This window comes from Haemorhous mexicanus, chromosome 5 (assembly GCF_027477595.1).
Source record: "Haemorhous mexicanus isolate bHaeMex1 chromosome 5, bHaeMex1.pri, whole genome shotgun sequence".
NCBI classification, from domain to species: Eukaryota; Metazoa; Chordata; class Aves; order Passeriformes; family Fringillidae; genus Haemorhous; species Haemorhous mexicanus.
In genome coordinates, this window is record NC_082345.1 from 26,432,606 (window position 1) to 26,453,512 (window position 20,907).

The 20,907-nt window shown below is 46.0% G+C and overlaps 1 protein-coding gene across 1 annotated transcript in view; it reads left to right on the plus strand.

Moving 5' to 3' along the window:
- The window catches only part of CACNA1I (calcium voltage-gated channel subunit alpha1 I), a 147,900-nt gene that overhangs the window by 103,636 nt on the left and 23,357 nt on the right, over positions 1-20,907 (plus strand). Inside the window, exons 8-18 of the mRNA XM_059847875.1 lie at positions 3,240-3,543; positions 4,918-5,318; positions 11,721-11,872; positions 12,925-13,110; positions 13,788-13,905; positions 14,358-14,513; positions 14,960-15,050; positions 16,975-17,177; positions 18,297-18,713; positions 19,605-19,705; positions 20,766-20,889. Of these exons, the coding sequence (XP_059703858.1) occupies positions 3,240-3,543; positions 4,918-5,318; positions 11,721-11,872; positions 12,925-13,110; positions 13,788-13,905; positions 14,358-14,513; positions 14,960-15,050; positions 16,975-17,177; positions 18,297-18,713; positions 19,605-19,705; positions 20,766-20,889 (2,253 nt within the window). The remainder of the gene's footprint in view (positions 1-3,239; positions 3,544-4,917; positions 5,319-11,720; positions 11,873-12,924; positions 13,111-13,787; positions 13,906-14,357; positions 14,514-14,959; positions 15,051-16,974; positions 17,178-18,296; positions 18,714-19,604; positions 19,706-20,765; positions 20,890-20,907) is intronic.

The window sequence follows — 20,907 nt, forward strand, 5'->3', positions numbered from 1 at the left end:
CTCCCAGCAGAGTTAGAAATCCTGCACAGATATGCTTCTCTGAGGGAAAGGGTGCTGACTGACTGTGGCACTCTTGAATGGCCTTGTAGAATGACCTGGGAAAAGCCTTTTTTGTGTTCAGCAGATTTTAAAAGGCTTCCTCCTTGACCAGAGATCGTGGATATGACATGAAGGAAGGACTGATTCATGCTCTTGGGTCAGTGTTTCACTTGAGTTTTCCTGCTTGAGGTCCAGGTGTCTCTTTGACACTTCTCCAGCTACTTGGCCGCTGCTATGGCTCCTGGACTGGAGCAAGCTCTTCTGAACTCTTACACTGGCATCTGCATTGCAGCACTCAGGGGCTCCTTGAAGGGCTCCATGCTAACACGTGGGCCTCAGAAGGCAAGCTGGATATGCAGGCATAAGCAGTAAAAGTAATTGACAAATCAGGATCTGCAGCACTAGTCAGATTTTGGCAGATATTGCAGAGATGGGGCTTGAACTTTGGGCTGAATGAGGCCAGGATCTGCTTTACCAAAGCACAACTCAGTCTCAGGGCTACACAGGACCCTGTGTTGGGACTCAGAATCAAGGGTCTCCATCTGCTTCTCTTAAACGCTTTGACTCCCTGTCTGACTCTTTCCATCTCTCTGCTCAGCCAGCTGAGATGAATCACTCAATGAGGAGCCTTCTGGGACCCTTCCTGTCCTTCTCCGAGCTGGGAGGCAGTGCCAGGCTCAGAAGAGACTAAGAGTTTATGGACTTGCCTGTGTTTTTAAGGATAAGCTAAGCTAATTTGCTTTGTGTTTGATGTTTCTAGCTAAAAGAATAAGGACTGGGGAGTAGTTCCCAGATCCAGTCCTCTCATTCCCCACCTTTTTGTTCATCTGGTGGGAGATGGCAGCAATCAGTGCCTGTGAGGACAGGGCTCAGGAGTGTGAACCTGAACCCCTCTCCAGAGTCAGCCCTAGGCTGACAGTGCAGTCCTGGTGAGGCATCTCAGCCCTCAGCTCTTCCTCTTGTGGCCCAGAGAGAAGGTGTGGCAACCCCTAATTGCTTGTTGTTTGGGAGTTGTGGGAGGTTGCAGAGTATGGGGCGGTGTCACAAGTGGTGTTCCAGAAATGCTTACACAGCTGGTGTCCAGCTCCCTGCCCTGCCTCGCTCAGTGCCAGCTGAGGGACACAACCTAAAAGGAAAGCCTGGGTGAGTATCATGCTGCTGAGCAGAGTGCATCAGAGAAGAGTTTGGATTCCCAGCAATACGCTCATCAGTTAAAATAAAACATGCAAGACATCACAGACTAGGGAAAATGTTGGGTGAAGGCAAAGGAATCTGAATGAGGCCTTATTTTAATTTTCAAGGCTTCATGCAGAAGCTGAAGGAAAAATAGGCTGAAATATGGGGGAAGGAAAGAGAAGAGAAGGGTTCAGTGATGAAGGGAAACAGAATTAGAACAGCTTTGAAGGGTGCTGAGAGGAAGAAGGGAGGGGGAAAAAAAAGCCCTTTATTTTGAGATACTTTATTGTCCTTATGTTGAATCTGGTTGGAAAGAGCTTCATGTTTCAAAGGGTTATTGAGATGTTAGCAGGGACACGTCCCCTTTGTGCAAAGGGCGCCTGTGTCCAAGAGAAAGGGTCACCCAGAAGGGCAAGCTGGTCAGGGGGGCAGTAAGGGCTATGAACTGAGGGAAATGCTGCTTGGATAGGTAAAACAAGTTCTGAGGTACTTGCTGAAATAAACCCTTTTTCCATTCACAAGCACTGAGGTCAGGTTATCAGCACCTTTGCCTGCTCTGTCCCCTTTGCTGGAAAGGCTTTACAGGAGAGGAGACGTGTGAAGACAAGGTCAGGACTGAATCCTGCTCTCTGTCAGAGCTGTTTGCTTGCAAAGGAGGGACAGTGAGGGGAGATGGGTCCTGTGTGGGTTCACACAGAAGAAACTGGTGCCAGGGTGCCCAGGTTCAGGGGAAGCAGAAATCTTGAGCTGGTGCTTAATCTCCTCCCAGGGGCTGCCCCACAGAGCCTTTTTCAGAGCACTGCAGATGCAGAGTCTTTGTTCAGAGTTTAGGCTCTGCATTTTATCAATGCCCTATTGACACAGCTCTGCTGGGAGTAGGCGCCAATCAAGGTGTCACAGCCTTTGAAAATTATTTTGAATGTAGATACTAGTCCTTTTATGTATGAAATTCTCATCATATTGAAGCCCAGGATTTATCCTATCTATCTATCTATCTATCTATCTATCTATCTATCTATCTATCTATCTATCTATAGACCTCCTGGTGGAAATTAATCTCTAATTTCATGATATGTAACACAGGGTGAATTTATTTTGCCTCTGGAACTCTCAGCACAAAGAAATGCTTGCTTCATTTTATAAATAGGAAAACTGAGGTTTAAAGGGAACATGCAAGTTTTAAATTAAGTCTGGTAGACATTTGGGCTTCTGTATGGAGAATAGGGAGAACTTGGGCATTTTGTTTGCTCTTTCTAAGAAATTGGGAGTGTGGTTTTTTACAGCTTTTGTGTTTGAAATGAGAAGCCTATGTAGGCCAGAGGACAAGTTAAAGAAGAGCTAATATGATATGTCTTGTAGCAGAAGAATAGAAAATAAGCAAGGAAGTCTGGCTTTATCAGACTACTCAGTGTCCTTCTATAAAAGGACATATTTTATTTGTAAAATCTTTTTTGATTTCAAAAGCTCACTCATTTCAGGAAAGCCCCATCTCCCTATATGGAGAATGAAGGTGCAAATGGTAGAAATCAATAGTATACCCCAAATATACTAGTATGTCATTAAAATGATCTGAGAATACTGACATTTCTTCCAAGAGGTGGAGACTATAAATGGCTTTTTCCAGTGGTAAATTAATTAGTAGAGGAGAAATCAACCAAACTGGTTCTCTGTCTCCTGCCTTCTATTTAACACAAAGAAGAGGGGAAAATATAGTCCAGTTTTCATTAAACTGTTTGTATGTAACTTATAAGTGATTGCTAACGGTCCCAAAACCTGCTGAAAGTTGGACCTATTTCCTGAATTTCAATGCATAGCTTTAAATTCCTAATGGAATTTATGTTGGGTGTGCTCTCAAAACCAAGCTCATGCACTCCTGGCTTTCTCTGAAACCTCTCCTCCATATGCAGACTGATGCCTACTCCTCTGTCTGACCCCAGTCACTTTCCCCTCCTCTCTCCTCTTACATTCCTGCTCCCACTTGTTCTTTTTCATGCTGACATTGGTCCCTTCTCCTTTGCTGCTAGGTGGGCTCCTTCTTCATGATCAACCTGTGCCTGGTGGTCATCGCCACGCAGTTCTCGGAGACCAAGCAGCGGGAGCACCAGCTGATGCAGGAGCAGAGGGCCCGGTACCTGTCCTCCAGCACCGTTGCCAGCTACATGGAGCCGGGCGACTGCTACGAGGAGATCTTCCAGTACGTCTGCCACATCCTGCGCAAGGCCAAGCGCCGCACCCTGGGGCTCTACAACAGCGTGCAGAGCTGGCGCCACGGGCAGGAGCCCGGCCATGCCAAACCCGGCGGCAGCAGGAAAAGCCAGAGGCACCACAGTAAGGATTGCATGGGTAAAGCTGGAAATGCCCATGGTGGAAATGTGGCAGGAACTGGGAGCGTCTCCGTGTGCCAGCTTGCCGAAGGACCTGTGCCTATAAAGCACAGAATTAGAATTAACATTGGCCACTGGGCATGGCACCGTGGCCAGCACACCAGACCAGCAAGGTGGGGGTGACCGGCAAGAATGGGAATGAAACAGGGCTGGCCAGCAGGGAGCATGGATAATCCAGATCTGAAATCCAGAGACCATAAAGACACTGAGGCTTGTAAAGGGCTCCGTGTCTGGTATAGCCAGGTGTTGATAGCAGTTTGGGAGAGAGAAAAATTAGGAGATGCAACAAAATGGGGCAAAAGATTGGACTTGCTGGCACAGGAGGTCTCCCAGAGCTCTCCTCCCAAAGTGAGTTGCTTCCAGACCTCAAGAGAGAGGCAAAGAGAGTTGAATTGCAATAAGGTGTCACCTGAACCCAAGGAGTGATGCTGAAGAAGTCTGGTTGATATGCGCGGATGATGGAGACAATTTCTCTTGACGGCAGCACATGCTGTTGCGTAAAATTAGATGTGAGATATCATTTAAATTGGGTTCCTGGCTGGAAAAGTCACTGTAAAAATGGTTTTATAGAGTTAGTATTAACTGCCTGCTGATGCCTTTCCTAAGTTATGCTCCCATTAACAACCAAAAAGGCAGATTTTCCTTCAGCGTGTCTTGCATACTCAAACTTTCATTTTCTTTACTCGCTAGGAGAAAAGTTTCCACAGGCTTCGTGCACTCTGTTAACGAATTAATTGCTTCATTTCCCCCAGTGTCCATTTGATCTTCCCGGCAAAAATGGAGGATCGAGGAAGACAAATTTAGATTTCTGTGGTTCATAGTGCACACTGTCAGGAGGAAGCATTCCTGTGTTACCTCTTCTGGCTTCTTGAGATGCTTTGCTAATGTAGTTTCTCTGATTTAGAGAGTTCAGTTCAGCCTGGGGGTTCTCAGACCCCACTTGTAGCAGTTCAGGCCAAAAGCAGCTCTCATGACCACTTTTCCCTTCAGGTCCCACTTAACACAGGCTCATGAGTCTCAAGCTATGATTTCTGCATGAGACAAAGCAGTTCTTTCTCTGATGGACATGAACCCCATTCAGCATAATCGTAGGCAAGCTGAACAGTACTGTGTGTTTTGAAGACACAGCCTGTCAGCATAGAGCCCCCAATGGCAACAGCTCCCATTGCTGCCCTTGAGATGGTGTGTCAGTATTTAATCATCCTCACAGCTAAAAAGCCCAGTTACCCTGTCTAAATACCCAGGAGCCAAGCAGGTGTCCACTTTGAATGCCTTTTTCGTATCATCCTTCTTTAAGCAGCACCATTTCTCTTTCCAGGGCTTTGCCAGCAGCACAACTCTCTTGGCTGCCCTCCTCAGGGCTTAGTCCAGCCCATTGCTGTGACAGCAACCTCTGATCCCACCAACTGCCCCCGATGCCATCAGGCAGAGCACGAGGCATCCAGAAGGCTCTCAGTGCTGGATAGCGCTGGCTCAGACCAGGAGGATGGAGGAGCCAGTGAGGGGGAGGGAGAGGGCAGCCAAGAGGACCAGGGTGCCTCGGCGCTGGAGAAGGAGGAGGAGCTGGAAGAAGGAGGACGGCTGAAGCTCTGCAGTGACATGTGGCGAGAAGTTAGGGTCAAGCTTCGAGTGATTGTGGACAGCAAGTATTTCAACCGTGGGATCATGATTGCAATCCTAGTGAACACCATCAGCATGGGCATTGAGCACCACGAACAGGTAAAGCACCTCTGGGCACAGGGTGGGCAGCGTGGCCTCCCCCCTCCTGCTGGGGGCTATGGCCTTGTTAAGCAGCTGATGCAACTTGGTGGAGGCAAAGACTGAGCAATTTGGACCTCAGACTCCAGGACAGATTGTCCCAGCATGACTTTTGGATAAAGCCTCAGGATCTTGCAGGGGTCTCTTAATTTCTCATACCTGTACTTAATGGCTTTCTCTCTCTCTCCGTGTATTTTCCTCTCACCTCTTTTCAATGCCTCTCTTTTCTTCCTCCCTGGTCATTCATCCCACTGTTTTTCTTTTTTACCCTGTTTCCACATTCTGTCTGCTTCTCTCTGTCATCCTCATCTCTTCCATCTTTCTCATCTCTCTCACTCGTTTCTCTCTTCATTAGCTTACTGAATCCTTAGTCTATGTGGTTAATTTAATGTGCCCTCTGGGGATGTCAGAGGCACTTCACCAGCATCTCAATTCAAATCCATCAGCTTGCTAGCCTTCCCAACTTAATTAAGAGATGTCTGAGCACATTCTATCTATACAAGAAGTCTAGGAAAGGCACCACCTCCAATCTCCAGTCACTTTGGGGGCTCAGGCTGCTTGAGCCTTTCCTTTACCCTGAGAGTAAGAAGCGATAGATAGGTCAGACTCAAGCAGCAGGTGTGGGCACAGGCTTGACTTTCACACCAGTAGTTTGCAGGCAGCTCTGAGTCAGCCGTACACTTTATCCTAATAACAGACCTGTGAGATGGAGAGGAATTGTGTGCCCTCATTTTATAGCTGGGAGACAAAGACTGTGTCTGCACTGTGGTGTGCAGTGCCAGCGTCAGAAGGGGTTAAGCATGCCCATGACCTTGCATCTGCATTGCTGGTTGGTAGCTCTGCTGCACTTTGCATTGAATAGTCCATGCTGTACATCCACATCTCTGATCTATGCTGCCAGTCTGAATGTGACCAAGATTTACTCCGTGTGTCTGCCCAGATCACAAAATAAGAGATTGCTGCACTACTCAGATGCTGACTGTATTGAAGCTCTGGAGCCAAGGTGAAGTCTAGTCCTGAGCACAGTCTCAGGCAGCAAAGAGACAGGCAGCAAGCCCAGTTCAAGCAAGGCACTCAGATTTGTCCTGTGCTGTATCAGGATGAAGATACCTTCAGACCCAGAGTATCTTAAATTCCCTGTTTGAGGCAACACAGTGTCTGAGGCAGTATTTGAAGCCTCAGATGTCTGGATCCCACCCACGTATCAAGCTTTAAACCAATTTTCAAAGCCCAGCTAGTTTCTGATACAAGGCTGTGACACCTTAATTTGATCCCAGAATTCAAAACTGCACTGGCTGCTTCAGTACCAGAAAAATACTGGCAGGAGCCCAGAAGAGAGGAGAATGAAGAAGACGCTGGAGGGGTTGACTCATGGAAATAGATAAAAAAGAGCAAAGTATTTATCACGTAGCACAGAGATGACTAAGGGCTGGAGCCCAGGACAATTTGAAAACTGCCCACTGGTATTTTAAAGATGTGATCACTAAGCAGGGAGAGCCATTGTTCATCCTGGTTTAATGGACACAGTGTGAATAATAGTTTGACAGAAGAATACTTGAGCTGGAGATAGAGAATTTTCTCTCATGTTCTGGCTATTGTATGTGCAGATTTAAGCCCTTCTAGGATGCCTCTGCTGTGTTTGTACAGCCTGCAGCAGAGTAGGATCTGCCTCTGCAGCCTTGGGGTTTCTAGTGGCAGGTTCTTAATAACAGTCCTTAAAATTGTACTATCACTTTTTATCCATAAGTAGTTGGGAAAAGCTTATGACCCTGCATGCTGTTTCTACCAGAAGAGCTGTCAGCCAAACTGATCATAACTGAAAAATGTGGTGCAGCCTGTTTATTCAAAATGTGCACTGAGTTCTGTTATCCAGGCACAAAAAGACTAAAACATATTTGGGACATACCATGAATTTTGAGTACTTTTCTGTCAGCAGTTAATTCAGACATTTGTACCTCCCTTTGGTCTCCTCAAGTTTTTCTCAGACCATGCCATCAGTACATCTTAGATTGGTGCTTCATTGCCTACTTATTTCTCCTTTCTTTCTCTTTTTCCTGTTGTCTTTTCTCCCAAAAGCACATTTTTTCATAGAACGAAATCCAGCAAAGCCCCTCTGCCCACCAGGATCTGTCATTTGCAGGGTGACACCATCCTATGAATGAAGAAGCTTCTGTTGCTTCAGCTATCTCATCATGTGATGTCTTCTGACCTAGAGCTAATGCCTATGGAGACCTCTTGAGCTTTTATTTTCTGGTACATGGGCTGTCACAAGCCCAGCCACTCTCTGGGGACATACCTGGCTGGGCAGCTCATGGCATGTGTGTCAGCAATTTGCCACTCCACTTTTTTATGGACTGTTCACCAGCAAGCTGACCAAAGCACCCACAGGTTAAGGGGTGAGGCACAAGTTTCAGGCTTATAAACACAGGAACTCAGGGGACAGAGCACATGCATGAGTGCTGCCCAGTCTTGGCCAACAGACAGAAAGACATGAATTTAAACTGCTTGTTATAATTCAGGGGTTTAATATTCATGGTGGTTTTCTTCCAGGAGACTTAACCTCAGCAACTCAAATAACTTTACTCATATTCAAATGACCTTGGAATTTGGCTTAGTTTGGCTTATTCATCCAGTCCTGATTGTGTGGCCAAGACAGCTTCCATCTGCATATATATTTCTTGTGAGGAAAGTAAACTCATTTTAGGAGAAACTGCATTTCTATGAGTCATTTTTAATCCATGATCTTATAACAAGATATCATTTGTAAATAGCTATGTTTATTTAAATCCATCAGTTTGCAATATACCATGTAATATTCTCAGTATTAGGCCTTTAGATATTGCTGAGACATTGCATAAGCCAAGCCCCATCATTTCAAGCTTTGTCCTACTTGAAATAGTTTTAGCAGTTCTTCAGATCTGCCTCTATTTGGAAATGTCTATTTTTAAAATCCAGTGTAGAAAATATTAGATTCTTGTGGCTGTCCAGAAGAATTCTTTTAAGAGGCTTATTTTTTTCTTAATATTCACAGTGGGTCTGGTGCTGCTGACTTTTCTCCCTTATTCAGCATGAGAATGAAAAGCTTGTCCCAGCTGAATCTCCCAGACTGCCTTTCTCATCATGTATTTCTTGAATGGCTTGTTGGACTCGAGCCTCTCTGCCATTAGCAGCCATTTTAGACAGCTGAATGACTTGGTTTATCTTCTCCAGTATCTACTTACAGTTTTCCTTCATACATCAGATCAGTACTTTATGAGGTCTCTACGTGTGGATTAGGTGATGAACCCCTGTTTCCTAACTAGACCCATCCTGTGGATCAGTACCCTCATATCCTTTAGCCTGTGTGATTTCACTTTATACCAGCGTTTATTGCATTCACAAGTTTGTATTTTACAGTTATTGCTTCTCTTTTTTTTATTTGCTCCTTATCAGAAACATTCAGCAAATGTCCAAGCCAGCTCATCATAGTGATGTTTAGAGAGGATGGAGCAGTCTCCCTGGAGTGGTGATGAAACCACACTACCTCAGACTTGTAGCACCAGAGTATAAAAATCATGTAATCCTGCATTGGTTGTGGGGTGGTGATTAAACTTATGTAAAATCTGGGATGTTCTATAGCTGATTTTTATGGCTCTTCTAATTATTGCCAAGTGACTTTGAAATTGTGAGTAAAAATAGACAGGCTGGAGAGATCTCTTTATGGAATATTCCTTTTTCGTGATCTCACCACAGAGGAGGTGATGTGTAGGTTCAGTAGGGCTGGTCTGCATAGGTCACATCAATTACTCTTCAGTTTCTAGACAGTTGCAAAATTACTCCTGGTTAGGAGAAACTTTTTTTCTGCAGGGGCATCATGGGGATTTGTATTTTCTTAGCCTTTCCTCTGATACAGGAGTTTCTGTCTGCTGCCAGATAATGGACCAATTATATTTTCAGTCAAATCTGGCAAAAGAGCTCCAAAGTTAGTAAGAAATTGAAAGGGAGAAAAAAGCTGAGCTGCTGCCCTCTATTGCCCCAGTTCTAGTTTCTGATCATGGGACAGGAGTGCTGAAATAAATCTGAATCATATCTTTTACTCTCAGTATTTGATCTACTTTATTCTACAAAGATAGGGGACTTTATTCTACAAAGATGTGAATTAGATCGTTTCATGGATTGGGAAAGAGTCCATACACAGGATAGATTAAGAATTCTGGTTAAAACACTGGCTCTGGACATGCCTTGCCCCCTGGGGTCTCTGCCCCTTCAAGCCATCCTCCTTACCCCTATATTCAGTTCCCACAATGTTCAAGTTTCACTTCTAGTGTGATGGGTAAATCACTCTGTCCTGTCTTGGCGGTGTGAACAGACTGCTTGTGGGGAGTTTTCTGGTGTTCCTTTCTTTTTCTTGGACTAAAGTAGCCTTGAGCTCAGTTCTTTCCTTGGGGATTCTTCAATGTACAGTTTCTAGGTAAACCTGGGAGGAGGAAAGGTTTAGATGCTGAATGCCTGAATGCTGTCTGTGGAAGCCTGGGGAGACCTCACAATTGCAAGGTGACACATCCACTGTGTCGGAGAGCCCATGTGTTGGTAGGAAGAAAAGGAGAGAACCAGTTTTCCCCTTTGCTCATCCTCTTCATCAAGTTCTCACTTCCCGGGCAGAGAAGAGTCCCAGACACCTGCCTCATCCATTGTCACTCCCAGCCACACCACCCTAGGAGCAAGGACATTGCCACACAGGACACAAGCCCTGGTGAGCCCCACCCTGCAGCCTTGGCCCCAGCTGACGGCTCTTTGCACTCTGTCAAGTTAGCTCTGTCTCCAGAAACGACTGCAGTGCTGGATCTGCCTTAGTGCCTCTCCATCTGGCTCCTCTTTATCACCTCTTTTTTCTCCCTGAGTTCATTTCTTTTGTGTTGCTCTTCCTTTCCCAGCATTTACTTCTTTGCTATGCTATTTAAAACAACTCTTTCATTCTCTTCTTCTTGTGGGTGCTAGTGAGTTTAATTTTTTTCCAGCTTTTTGATTTCTCTTTTCTGCTTTTATATCTGCTTATCCCTTCTTTCTGTGTTTCTTTCTCTGCCTAGTCTTTCCTGTCCCTCTGTCTAGAAAGAATGCTTTGCTGGGGCTGATTGATGATCCATTAGAAACAGATTAACAGGTGAGGATTGACTAGGGAAACAGATGTCAAGGAGAGAAGGAGAGACAGAGGAACAGGTGACCTTTTCCACAAGCAAGATGCGAGCATGGTTTTTCAAACATCAGTTGCTCCCTACAGGAGCACGAGAGAATGTATGGAAAGCAGAGAGGAGGATAAGCCATCATCATAACCTGTTGCTTTTTTGCATTGCTTATTTTTGCATTGCTTCATTGACATAGTGGTTTGATTCAGACTGAAATTGGCATCTCAGTTTAACATACAGACCTCATGTTCTCAGCAACTGTTACTGCTGGGCCTTGGTGAAATGATCTTCATCTCTCCCTTCCCACATGAACTTGCTCATTCCTTCTCTCTCTTCTCTTATTTTCACTTTTTTCTCCATCATTTTCAGGGTGGTTTTGCTTTTCAGATGTAACTATGGATGGAAATTGATCCATCTCCACCTTTTTTCATTTTAAAGACATTGACTATTTTAATAAAAAGCTGCAATGAGGAGTGCAAGAAATTAACAAAGGACATGGGAAGCCAGAGATGTGAGGAGCAGTTTCCAGTTTAGTTGTTCACCTGGAAGGAAATTGGCCCCTCAGAGCAGGGGTTAAAGCAGACCCTAGCTCCAGGCAGACAGCCAGAACCAGAACTGCATTCCTCCCTCACTTCTCTTTTCACCAGCTGTATAGGTAACAGGCATGGCCAGTGCAAAGGCCGCCCTTCAGCAAAACAGCGATTTTGCAGACCATGGGGAGAGACCTTCCTCGTGGGCAAGTTTTCAAAATTTCGGGGGGGGCGGGGTGAAATAAGGGCCGGCTACCTGTGGAAATCTCAGAGGAAGAAATTCTTGAAGGAAGAGGTTGACTGCAAATCAACCAGTTTTTCTCTCCTTCAAGAAATACTCAAGTTCTTTGCCCAAAATAAAGCAGCCTTTAGCCAGGGGACTGGATCTGAGGTGGGATGTAGGAGATGCTTGGTCAGCCTTGGCTGTGTGAATGGCTGTGAGGCTCCTGGTTGCCTCTAGTAAAAAAAGTTGTTAGAGATCTAATCTATGATAAAGGTAGCAAATCTGCAAAGAATTGGAGTGCAAGTGTTGCTATCCAGCTCCACTCTAGTCTCACCCAGGAAAATTTGCAACTCCCTACAGACCCTGTTCCCTGGGAATGGTAACACTTTATTTTCCGTAATTTCAGGGCTCTTTCAGTTCTGACTCTCTGAATTTGCATTCTCTCTAGCCAGAGGAATTGACCAACATCTTGGAGATCAGCAATGTTGTCTTCACAAGCATGTTTGCCCTGGAGATGATCCTGAAACTTGCTGCTTTTGGTCTCTTTGATTACCTTCGCAACCCCTACAACATCTTTGACAGTATCATCGTCATCATCAGGTGACAAGGGCCTTGGGGATCAGCTGAAATACACACAGAAAAGGGTACCACAGAGCTTGCAGAGTATTTCAAAAAGGGTTTAGCAGCTACACTGAGAGGAGCTGGGCTGATGCACAAGGCCAAGGACTGGGAGACCAAGATGTCTTGTCCCAATGCTCAGTGTTGGTGCTATGGAAGCCACACAGCATTTCTGTCCCTTAGTTCTTTCCTCTGTAGAGTGGAGGCAGTTGCAACTGTCTTGTTAAGGTCCAACAAATGTTAGCTGTGAAATATTTTGAAAATGCACAAATTGAAGATGTTACAAAGGTTTAAAGTGTGATAAAAGAACTTGTCTTGCTGGAATTTGATGCTGCAAGCCTTTCTTCATTCCTGCAACATGTACTGCCCCATTCATGTTCTTAAGGCATAAATGCAGCTTTCAACATGCAAGGATAAGCCTGTAGTTCATACTTCTGCCTTGCTCAGACAGATTTTCTCTCTCATCCTTTTGTACTGCTGAAATAGGGGTCTCCTCAAGCCAGGTTTCATAAGCTCTTGGAGATCTATTTCACACCCAAGATAGCTCAGCTACCTTAGAAGGCATAAAATCAGCAGGATGGCTTCTGTGGTAGTGTTGGAAACAAAAAGGTTTTAATAAAAGGCAAAATAACAAAACTCTTTACAGAGAAAAACCGAGCCAGGTACAAGAGGTCCTCCTGCCCCTGGTAAAACACCTCACAAAAGCGATTCGTTTCTTTGTTCTCTTCTTTTTCTACTAAATTGCTCAGGTGGGACTTTTTGGCTCCTGTCCAATTAGCTATCCTTAAGTTTGAAGTGAAGTCCCCTAGGTCCTATGAGATGTCATTTCACCTAATTAAGGAGAGAAACTTCTAGGCTTATTTCCTTTTTAACAGAACAAAAGATAGTTTTGTCACTCTGTCAACAAGGGGCACATTCCCATATACTGCCAATGCCTAAGTGAAGACTTAGCATTGTTAGTCCTCGTTTTCTTCTGTTTGCTCACTTGTATTTTGTTCTGTCCCTCGTCCTTGCTGTGCCTCTCTGGACCACAGCATCTGGGAGATCATTGGCCAGGCAGACGGGGGCCTGTCCGTGCTGAGGACGTTCCGGCTGCTCCGCGTGCTGAAGCTGGTGCGGTTCATGCCGGCGCTGCGCCGACAGCTGGTGGTGCTGATGAAGACTATGGACAACGTAGCCACCTTCTGCATGCTCCTCATGCTCTTCATCTTCATATTCAGGTGAGCAGGCAGTCAGCTCACGGTGTGCTGGAGCGGCACTGTGTGGCTCACGGGGACAACAGCTTCAGAGCGTGACTGCATAACTCATCTTGCCCATTGCTCCAGGCCAAGACAGGACTGACAAAAATTTATTTTTTCATAAGGACTGAACTTGCTCCTGCCTTAAATTGGATTCAGCAGGTGAGGATTTTGGCCTGGATGGGGTGGTGAAATACTGCCAGCAAATGCAGACATTAAGCATAATGTCCCATTACAGGATAGGTGAAGTCTCCTGCTAATCAGCACTAGCTACAGCAACAGTTCAGTCTGGAGGCTGATTCTGGCAGAAGAGCAGCAGGAAGCAACCAAGAAAGTTTGTCCATGCATGCCATGGATGCCCTGATAGCAAGATAAAGACATATGAGAGCAAAAAGGACAATAGAAAGGACAGGTCTGACTGACAGGTTGGAGGGAATATATGAGCTCTGAGTCAGAAGAGATGGAAAGCAAAACTTTTGGTGACCTACGGGGTTGCAATATGTAGTTCCTTCTTCACAGATAGCTCCCAGTGGTCTGATTGTGTTGCTGTACCCCTTGCTGCTGTGGTGTTGCATTAGATTTTCATGAGAAGATAATTACTCTGATGAGTTCATTGTGGTGGCAGAAATATTTATATTTGCCATCATCTTGTTCCAAAGCATCCTGGGAATGCACATCTTTGGTTGCAAGTTCAGCCTCAGGACAGACACAGGAGATACAGTTCCTGACCGGAAGAATTTCGACTCCCTGCTCTGGGCTATCGTCACCGTTTTCCAGGTGAGCCCACTCTGCTCTCTATGGGTGGGCCAGGGCAAAGTGAAGAGGATCAGGAGATGCTTGTTCCTCTCTGAGGAGCACTGCACTGACTCCTGACAGCACAAAAGGTTGTGGAAGAAGAACAATTGTATATTGGAACCAAAGACTGGTGTATATCTCAAACAGGGGGCCTTCCTAGGAGACAGTGGGAAAAGTCACTCCTGCTGTGGCAACTCCCAGCTTTAACGTTCTCACCTCAGCACATGACTCTCCTAATGGTTGTTCTTGTTTCTTTTTGCTCAGCTAAGGTTTTTGGTGCAGTGCCAGAGCTGGACAGTGACAGTGGGTGTGTGTTAATGGGGAAGGTCAGAGGCCTGGTCTGGCCCTGATGTGTATTCTCTGTCTGTCCTTTTCTGGGAATATGCTTCATGTTCTTCCTTCATGTTTTCTGACTTTCTCGTCCTCTCTTGCAGATCCTAACCCAGGAGGACTGGAATGTTGTACTCTATAATGGCATGGCCTCCACCTCGCCATGGGCTTCCCTCTACTTTGTGGCTCTCATGACATTTGGGAATTATGTACTCTTCAATCTTCTGGTGGCCATTCTTGTGGAGGGATTCCAGGCTGAGGTGAGCTGCCACCAAGGCTTCATCAGAAAAGGAATAGAGGGGTTAAAAAAGGAGCCTTTGTGACACTTTGAGGATACTGGACTGGAGGACTTAGAAAATATCACCCCTCTTTAATTTCACTCATGAAATAACTCTTGTTAGGGTAGTATTCCATTAAGCAAAAGAAAAAAATAGGAGTGTTATTCCTTGCAAGGAAAGAGGCTCTGGAAGGGGATTCACAGTTTCTGTTCTGTGTAACACGACAGAACCTACCTTGGGGTGAGCCCTTTACCCATCCAAAAGCAGCAGTGCAGTCTATCAGCCATCCCAAATCACAGAAGACTCTTTCCAGTGATCACACAATGCCTGACTGCCAAGGACAATTCTGCAGTTGTTCCAGAAATAAAAGACAAAAACAAATGGTCTTTTGTGTTTGAGTTTCCAACTTCTAAATCTGTGTGTTCCAGGGTGATGCCAACCGGTCATACTCAGATGAAGATCAGAGTTCTTCAAACATGGAGGAGTTTGATCAGTTCCAAGAGGTCCAGGAAGGCTCAGGTACAATGGCTCAAACATTCTAATTTGCTTGGGTCCTACTGCTGTTTGGTGAGAAACCTAAAAGCAGATTCTGCAGAAAATTTACTCCCGCTTCTGAGAACTTGCCAGTTTTTATTTTGAACTTTATGCCAGTTTGTGGTGTTATTTGTGGAAAAACAGAGACATGTTGGCATCCTGAGGAATGTGGTAGCTAAGTGGAACAGTTCTTGAATGACCTCCAGAACAGCAACTGGAAGTGAGAAGTGAGGCTGTCTCTGGTTAACTTCAGGGTCACTATCTCAGGAACACTGTATCCAAATCTGAAACCCACATTTGGAGAAGGGATACCAAGATGGCAAAAAGAACTCAGGCAAATCTGGAAGCCTTGCCTCATAGTGAGAGACTAATGAAGCTTAGAGAAATCAGGAAAGTTACTTGATCACTCTCTCTGTAGTTGTAGACCAGAAGGAAGGGGTTGTGTTCTTTAATTGAGCAGAAAAAAGCATAATGAGATTGGAAAGGTCCGAAACTCAAGCTAGACAAATTCAGGCTGAAAAAAAGCCATATATTTTCAAGGAGAGATAATTAACAGAGGGAACAACCTGAGTAGAAACCGCCTGGTAAGGTCTCTATCCCTCAAAGACTGAAAGTCTTTCTACAAGAGGTATTATACATCAAACAGGACTTGGTGGCAGGGAGCAGTGAGAGTAGCTTGCTCTGCAATGGGTGGTGAGCCAGGAGTTGAAGGGGACAGAGAGCCAGGCAGTAGGGCAGGGGCCACATTGCACACTCTTAAACAAGGTGAGCAGAGCAAGTCCACTGACACTAGTAAGGGTCTGCCAATGGTTCAGTAATTACCAGGCAAACCCACAGTGGTGAGGAAGGTCTAAGGTCAAGCCAAGTCCAGTCAGCAAGACAAGATCAGGATCAGCAAGGTGCAAGGACAGGCACAAACATTCTCACAGCACAACTCAGACAAGCACCATGGGCACATTTCTGAGCATAAATGCAGCTCCCACAGCAGGGAGCAGTGGCTCCAGTTTTTGTCTCTCAGTTTTTTCCTGCAACTAAGCTCTTTTCAAAGCAGTCCTATCCTGAGTTACATGGCTGTACCATATCAGAACTTATGCTGAATGCAGGCAGTCAAACCCCTGAGATGGCAGAGGAGGAAGAGGTTACAGAGGTGTTAGTGGACCCGTGGCTGTCTGTCATGCAGATGTGCATAGGTGACCTTCATTATGCAATAAGTCAAACAAAAATGATTGCTCCAGTCCTTTCAGGCATTAAAATTCAACATCCTGTCCTTTCCATGCATCTCAAAAAATGCTGATGGTCATCAGCAGGACTTAAGATTTCCCTCAAAAGTGTCCTAGATCTTAAAGGTCAAGGATTAGTCATTTGAAGAAGGGCAGTGTAGTAGAATAGACTGGGATGGAGTTTTTGTGTGCAGTATGATTGCAGGAATTTTAAGATGACCTCAGTACATGGATGGCTGTGGCTATCCCTGTATCTTAGTCTCTTGCCCAATGTTTCAGCCTAACTGCTTTAAGTAGCCAATCTGACAGCAGGTGGAATTTGTTCAGACCTGAAGACGCTGGTGTCTGCTCTTAGCATGCAGACGCACGCTCTTGTCCCTCTGTTTGCCTTCATGCTCTGCCTATCAGTCTGAGGCTGCCTGGACACCACTCTGCTCGTCTGTCTGTCCCCAAGGAGAGATGTGGTTGGTTTTGGAGGCTGAGGAGATTACTTTAAAGCATTCCCAGCTTGCGCTGCCTTTGTCACCACACCCTAAATCAGAGAAATTTATGTTGATTGGTGCTAAAGGGCTAACAATCTGTTGGCTGCTGTTAACATGCTAAACTGCTTAGGCATCAAAACAGTCACTGGATAGTGAGGAACCCAACTTCTTCTTTGCTCATTTTTCTTTCTGCATCTTTCCACTCAGATCCCAAGCTCTGTGCAATTCCTGTGACACCTAATGGGCACCTGGACCCATCCTTGCCCTCTTCCAACCCACCAGTGGCTGCTGGGGGGGTCACCAACTCTTCACGCAACTCACTGCAACTTGACCAGATCCGAGTTGCTGTTGGCTCCCGGAAGAGCAGTGTGATGTCCCTGGGGAGAATGACTTATGACCAGCGGTCCTTGGTGAGTGAGGGAGTAGAAATGTGTATCATACCCTTCCTTTGAAGGCCAAGCACTTCGTTGGTTTTCTGCCATCATCTGGGGATTTCTGGGGAGGATTGCCCTGCTGCTGTAGGCTTCTGACACAACTCTATTGCCTGTCTTTAGAATCCAGGTCAGTTCACATTATTTTTCTAAATTTCCAGATTTTTGAAATCTTTTTCCAGATTAGTTATCTATATTCCTTTGAGTGTGGGAGAGGGAGAACACCAAGAAGACAATCTCCCTCTTACAGTGGAACATGTTTTTCCTCCTTGCCTTTTCCTTGTTTTCCTAGATTAAAGGACACAAAATGTTGCCTTGAGTTAAGAAGTGATGGCAGAACCAAGTCCCATTACAGATGAGATTTTATCAGAGCTTTTGTAACAGTGGAAATCTTGTCTTTGAGCTCCCCATGGCACATTCTGCTGCCCCATAGCACTTCCCCAAGTATGTAGGTTTGTCTAGCCAGTGCATCTCAGACCTGCCCACCTTGTAACATCAGCTTCTGGTCTTTCTACCCACTCAGCTCTGGGTAGTGCCTTGGGGCTTAAAGGGTTCATGCCCCTGTTATTTCCAAACAGGGAGTGCTGGCAGCCATGTACGACATGATACCTTGCTGATGTGGTTGGACTAGGCTGTAACCAGCAAGCCTGTTTCTCTCATTTCTCCCTTTTACTAAGACTGGACTCAAAGACGGTGTGTCAGGTGATCCATCACCCTGTACCTTGTGTTATCCTTAACCAAAGCGCAGTGTGTAAAGCTGCCAGTCAGATTCTTTGAGAACTTTACTCTTGCTCTGTGCTGGTGTAAGTAACAGTATCAGGCACCTGGCCTTTGGCTTTATTACTTGCCCCCCCTGAAAGTACTTTGCACACAGATGGTGCTATAAAGTAATCACAGTCAACACCATTGCTAACTCATTACCAATTTATTGTCAGATTTACTGAGATTGCTGCTGGAATCCCACCATGCAAGTAGCTCAGTGTCTGATAAATGGCAGCCTTCTGGCTCAGGGGCTCAGGGAGCAGTCTGTGGTCTGAGAAAGGAGCACATGCTCCCTCCTCGTGCCAGAGTCACTGAGTCCCCATCCCACTCTTACAGTCCAGCTCCCGCAGTTCCCACTACGGCGCCTGGAGCCGCAGCGGAGCCTGGGGAAGCCGTCGCTCCAGCTGGAACAGCCTGGCCCGGGGACACAGCCTGAAACACAAACCTCCCTCAGCTGAGCACGAGTCCCTCCTGTCTGGGGAAGCGCACAAGGCGGCAGATGGGGAGCCGGATGGGACAGGAAGGGTGCTTCATCACCGCCGGACACTCTCTCTGGATAACAAAGGCTCCTGTGACCTGCTGGAGCTGGCCTCGGTCCCTTCTGGCCACAGAGTGACCCACAGGCTGGGAGCACCTCCTGGGGCCAGTGAGCATCAGGACTGCAATGGCAAAATGCCCAGTATTGTCAAGGAGATCTTCCCAAAGATGAACAACCACAAAGAACGGGGAGAGGATGATGAAGAAATAGATTATGTGAGTGCTTGGTGGAGGATCCTGGGATTACATCACAGTGCTCTGGGATACCCCAAATCCATCCTCAAATTTCAGCTTCCTTGCGTGTGGATGGAAAAGCTTGCGAAGGTGCTTTAGGAGAGCTGGAGGACCGCTGGAGGACTAAATGCAGATAGGACTTTCTAGGCACAGACAAGCTCACACCACATTGCCAGGCTGCTTGCAAGGCAGGTGGGAGGTGGGAGGAAGGCAGATGTGCGATGTACATGTGGTCAGTCAGGGGCTGTTATTTCAGAGCACTGCAGCCAGTGATTTCTACAAGATGGGGAGGTCAGGCTGTGCAAGAGTGAGAGTTTTGTGTGGGGAACATCGGCAGACCAGAGCAGGAAGCACAGGCACCGCAGGCAAGGCAAGTGGGTTTTGTGGTATCAGCCTGGGGGACAGCAATCTGTGAGCACATCAGAGAGTGGAAAAAGTGGAGTGAGGGTCAGCAGAAATTTGAGCAGACATAAATGTCTGTATGAAATTCTCAGCCCAAGTGCCAACAGAAAGCCTTCTTGTCCTAGCTTCTCATTTAGCTGAGGCAGGTAGGAAACATTGCCCTCATGTAACACAGTCCCTCTAACACCTCTAAGAAGGCATCATGGGACAGCATCCTGCTCTAGAAGGGAGACCAGCAGTTTTATTTTCATGATCTGGGGAGGTAACCAGATGCCAAGAGGTAAAAAAGCCCTGGCAAAGCAGCTTCTACCTTTTTTTCCATGACTTGTTGCCTTTGAGTGGATTTTCTCAATCAAGGGATTAAAGAAAAGCAGGTAGTGGTGCATTTGAGTCAGATGTGAAAGGAAAAATATCTCTCTCAGGCAAGTGGAAAGGTGACCAGTGGCAATTGCTTCTGCTGCATCCCTACAGAGCCTGTGCTTTCGCATCCGGAAGATGATGGAGGTCTATAAGCCAGACTGGTGTGAGTTACGGGAAGACTGGTCCATATATCTCTTCTCTCCACAGAACAGGTTTGTGTGGTTTTTGCCATGAGAGGGTTGAGAAGATGGGGCAGATTCTGTTGCTCTGCTGGCCATATCCCCTGATGCTAGGTGGCAACTTCAAACTTAGCAGCTGAGAATGTGTATTTTCTCCTCCGTTGTCCCTTCTACAGCCAAAAGGCATTTCTTTTCCTAGATTGTGGCAATGAAAGGAAAGTTGAGCATCCTAAATAGCTATTGTGATCTTCCCTCCCTTTGGAGCATCCCATTTTTATTTTCTGTAATCATAAATATTTATAGCAAAGCAAGGCAGGGAATACTAATGTTAACACAAAGAGGATAAAGAATGTATTATTGATGACTCCATAATACTGATATTTCCTCCCCTGGTACCAGAATAGCATCTTCATTTAATTTACAGTACCAGTACCAACTTACCAGCAGTTACATCACACCTTTTAGGGTAACGTTAGAACCCTTCTTGCCTAAAAAAGGGAAATTTGGGTTGAATTCTTCCTGTTAAAGAGATCTCACCAGGAGAAAATGTTCACGTACCCCAGCTAACATTATTGTCACCCATTCATATTGCCCCTTGAAAAGAAAGGGCTGTCATTTTAGGTCACGAGAGAGAGCTTTTTTTGCTCTGTGTGACACCTATGTTAACGTACACAGTGTCTTTCAGAAGTGTGGTCCCCACATCTGCCAACCTACCTGCCTCTCCTGAGCTTTCAGCATGTGGCCTCTTTGCTGTGGAGGGGTACAAAGTGTGAGTTTGGGAGGAAAACTGGAATTCAGCCTCGTTACAAGGCAGGAGAGGAGCACAGGGTCGGTCATAGTGGTTAGGATACCACTCTGGCACTGGAGAAATCAACGGAGGTTCAGCACATTGCTCTGCCCTTGCTCTGCTCCAGGTTCCCTGTGTGACGATTTACCACCCTGGGCTATTGCCATTCCAAGGGACATCAGTGTCAGAGATAGGAAAGCTGCTATATCAGAGCCCAGTTTTGGCCAGAACACTTAATTCTGTGTCCTCTTTCCTCCTACATCTGTTCTGCCCAAGGCATAGGTGCCTACTGGAACTCTCTTGCAGGTTTCGCCTCCTCTGCCAGACCATCATTGCTCACAAGCTATTTGACCATGTAGTGCTGGCCTTCATCTTCCTGAACTGCATCACCATTGCCCTGGAAAGACCCCAGATTGAACACAGAAGCACGGTGAGAACCATTACCTGT